This window comes from Hippopotamus amphibius, chromosome 2 (genome assembly GCF_030028045.1).
Source record: "Hippopotamus amphibius kiboko isolate mHipAmp2 chromosome 2, mHipAmp2.hap2, whole genome shotgun sequence".
In the NCBI taxonomy this organism is placed as follows: Eukaryota; Metazoa; Chordata; class Mammalia; order Artiodactyla; family Hippopotamidae; genus Hippopotamus; species Hippopotamus amphibius.
In genome coordinates, this window is record NC_080187.1 from 13211069 (window position 1) to 13214892 (window position 3824).

The 3824-nt window shown below is 38.9% G+C and overlaps 1 protein-coding gene across 1 annotated transcript; it reads left to right on the forward strand.

The window, feature by feature from the left end:
* The first annotated feature begins 2165 nt into the window (after positions 1–2165).
* Positions 2166–3125, forward strand: LOC130846089 (olfactory receptor 1L8-like). Its single transcript, XM_057724104.1, has one exon. The coding sequence runs from the start codon at positions 2178–2180 to the stop codon at positions 3123–3125; it is 948 nt and encodes a 315-aa protein (XP_057580087.1). The 5' UTR covers positions 2166–2177.
* The last annotated feature ends 699 nt before the right edge of the window (positions 3126–3824 follow it).

Consider the following 3824-nt stretch of genomic DNA (forward strand, 5'->3'; position numbering starts at 1 on the left):
GTCAGGAGTCAGCCTGTGAGCAGGTGATGCAAAACAAATCAAATCCATACTTTTTGTCCTCAGGGCGCTGTCCACTCACAACCCCAGCTCCACAACCAGGCACACCCCAGTCATGCATGGCCAATTATTTCTGCCGGATTTTAACCAGTTAATCATGGATACTCAAGTATTCAAATTCTACCTTCTCTACAACACAAAAAATACACCACCTCTCTTGCAACTACAAGGACAGATTCTGAACATGGGAGAAGAAAGCTTGTCAGTTAAAGGGGTGGAAGGGTAATTTATGTAGGAAATTTTCAAAATGAGGGAAACAGGGCCTATGCCTAAGTATACCAAACCTAGAGGAGGGGTAGCATAATGCGTGAGGGCACGAGCTTAGAGTGAGTCTGAAATCAGAGTGGGGTTCAAATGTGACTGCTCTTCACTTCCTTAGTGACCTTGAACAAACCACTTCACCTCCGTAAGCTTCAGTCTCCTGATAACAACACATGCCTCCCACTTCTTTATTATGGGATTTAGTGAGATGCTTAGCATAAGCATGACATGCAATAAATTTTCAATAAATATTGGTTATTATTATTATTATTAACTTTACTCACAGCTCAATGCATAAACAAACATGTCTTCCATAAAATCCTGAAATTAGCCTGACAATTTGGCAGTGAGGGATGTGATATTTTATGCATGCGAATTAGTTGATTTTGAGAACACCTAGAAATAGAAGATAAGGGAAGATGACAAGGGATTAATGAGGATCAACAGCTACTCTTGAGTGTTTACAATATGCTTGTCTCTCTTCTAAGTGTTTTAAATGTGTTGTCTCATGAAACCTTAGTGAGAATGTGGATATTTATGTTCAATATTACACATGAACTCACTGAGGTTTAAAAATGTTTCATAACTTACAACTAAAATCTAAGTATCTGTTCAATAAATTAAATATTAATACATCAGTGTTCTATACAAATGTACATTCAAAATGTGTGAAAGGGTATGGTGCCTCTAAAAAATGATTTTAAACACTTTGATGGTACAAGTATGTTCACTGTAGAGATTTATGTGGTAACCAAGAATATATAAATAACCAATGTCTCAAAATGTTTGAAAATCCCTATGGAATATGTCTATTCAAAAGCTATGGGTGCATATGTTAACTCTAAAACATTCATTTAAAGCACTATTTTAAAGCCGTTTGATGATGCACGATCTCTCATTACAGAGATTTCTGTAGTACCAAGACACAGAAGCCTTTCTCATGTCATCACTGGGTAACTAGATATCACTGAAAAAAAAACACGTACATGAATATGTTTCTCATACATATTTTTGGATAAATATATGAAAGAGAAATTTTAAAAACAGGAATAGTCAACAAAAGATGCCCATCTTGTACACAGTGATTTAGGACAGGGGGTAAAAGAAAGGAAAAATGATTTACAAAACAGGGGAGACTTGCACAGACTGGTGATGACAGCGTCCCATGAGCTAAGGAGAGAAACCTCTAATTCTGTGCCCAGACAAGGAGAAAACACTGTGGAACTAGATTCAACATTCCTCTTACATTTGCCCTGTTGGTTATTTTGGCCAAAGCTTATTTCTATCCAAGTTATGCAAAGACAAATTTAGAATTATATGAATGAATTTGCTTTGATATGGAATGAGGGTCCTATCATTTCCTTATCTAAAATACCTCCCACCCCACTCCCAAGCCATCTCCATCCTCTTAAATCACTTTATTTTGATAACAAAATGTATCCCTATCTGATATTATAGTAAATATTCTGTTTGTTGATGATCTACCTCCCAAACTACAACATGAACTACACAAAGGCAAAGAATTCTCTGCTTTATTGCTGTGTTCCCAGTAGTGAAATGGTGGTTTTCCAGGGATAGGATCTAAGGAACTTGATTCAGAGAGGTTCACTTTTGAGGGTTTGTAAAGGGAAATTCTTCTTCTGTCCCTTCAGGTTTCAATATAAGGCCATTATGTTGCCCATGGCTTTCGAAAGAGAGGACCACATCCAAGGACCATGAGCTTGACAAGTTTTCCCTGCACAGATGCTAATGGTAACCACATAGAGAAAACAAAGCCTTGCTGGGTTCTCATGACTGGGGCTATGCAGTTGGAGCATGATAAACAACAAAACTTCTTGTGTTTAACTAGACCCAAGTCAATGGAAAGACTCAACCAAACCAGCAGTGTCTCTGAGTTCATCCTCCTGGGACTCTCCTCCCGGCCTGAGGACCAGAAGCCACTCTTTATCCTCTTCCTCACCATATACCTGGTCACCATAACAGGGAACCTGCTCATCATCCTGGCCATCTGCTCTGACTCCCAGCTCCAGACCCCCATGTATTTCTTCTTGAGCTTCCTGTCTTTCACTGACATTTGCTTCACAACAACCATTGTCCCCAAGATGCTAGTCAACTTCCTATCAAAGAAGAAGACCATCTCTTATGCTGGGTGTCTGACCCAAATGTATTTTATATATGTCTTTGGCTACACTGACAGTTGCCTTCTAGCAGTCATGGCCTTTGACCGCTATGTGGCCATCTGTGACCCTTTCCACTATGTCACCACCATAAGCCACCAGTGCTGTGTCCTGCTGGTGGCCTTCTCCTGCTCATTGCCTCACTTCCACTCACTGCTACACACACTTCTGCTGAATCAGCTGACCTTCTGTGACGCTAATGTTATCCATCACTTTCTCTGTGATATCAGCCCTCTGATAAAATTGTCCTGCTCCTCCACATTTCTCAATGAAATTATTATAATGACAGAAGGAACTGTTTTTTTGGTGACCCCCTTTCTATTCATTGCTTTCTCTTATATACGCATCCTCATTGCGGTTCTCAAAATTCCCTCAGCTGCTGGGAAACACAAAGCCTTCTCCACTTGTGGTTCTCACCTCACTGTGGTAGCACTCTTTTATGGAAGCATCTTCTATGTCTATTTACAGCCTGTGTCCACCTACACTGTCAGGGACCACATGGCAACCATTGTCTACACAGTTCTGTCCTCCATGCTCAATCCTTTTATCTACAGTCTGAGAAATAAAGACCTGAAACAGGGCCTGAGGAAGCTGGTGGGCAGGAGGAAACCCCAGGCAGCACCCTCTTGATGAACCCACATGTGGAATCTTCCCCACATGAATCTGGTTGCTGCTCATTCTTGGTGAACAAGCAAGCTCTTGGAGGTTAGAATTTTTAACCCATGTGAGACAAGGCTATTGCAGCACTTACATCCATTGCTGATCTCCATCAATTGGCTCAGCCTCTGCTTAAACCATGTTAATCTTCCTCATTATTTCTCCTCCTTGCTATGAAGATTCATCACAACTCATCTTCCAAATACTGCTTTAAACTGATCCTTTAACCACAGATATTTCATGAACAAATTTTTATCTTTTATTAAGAATTGTCCTCCAAAATCTTTCACATTTCAGTATACTGCTAAAAAATACAAGAGGAAAGAATTAATGGAGAGAAGGAAGAGTAGGAGAATGAGAATGAGTAGATTTTAGCTAATTTTCTCAATTTGAGAATTTTTATACTTCCTTAATTTTCTCTTCCAAAACTTTTTCTTGAATAAATATTGTTTCCACTTTTACTATTCTCTTATCTCTCTATCATTTATTACATTGCTTGCATTTATTTCTTTTCAATTTCTTCTCATTATTTTTGCAATACAATAAAAAAAGCAAATCACCAGAAAGAATGAAAATCAAGAGTGATAACATAAAATCATCCATTCCACACTGGGGATGTTGAAACATTTCTTGCCTCCATCTATCCCTAAATGTATATGTATAAAATATATG

Coding starts and splice junctions, on each gene's coding strand:
- LOC130846089 (XM_057724104.1), top strand. CDS start 2,178: ATGGAAAGACTCAACCAAACCAGCAGTGTCTCTGAGTTCATCCTCCTG.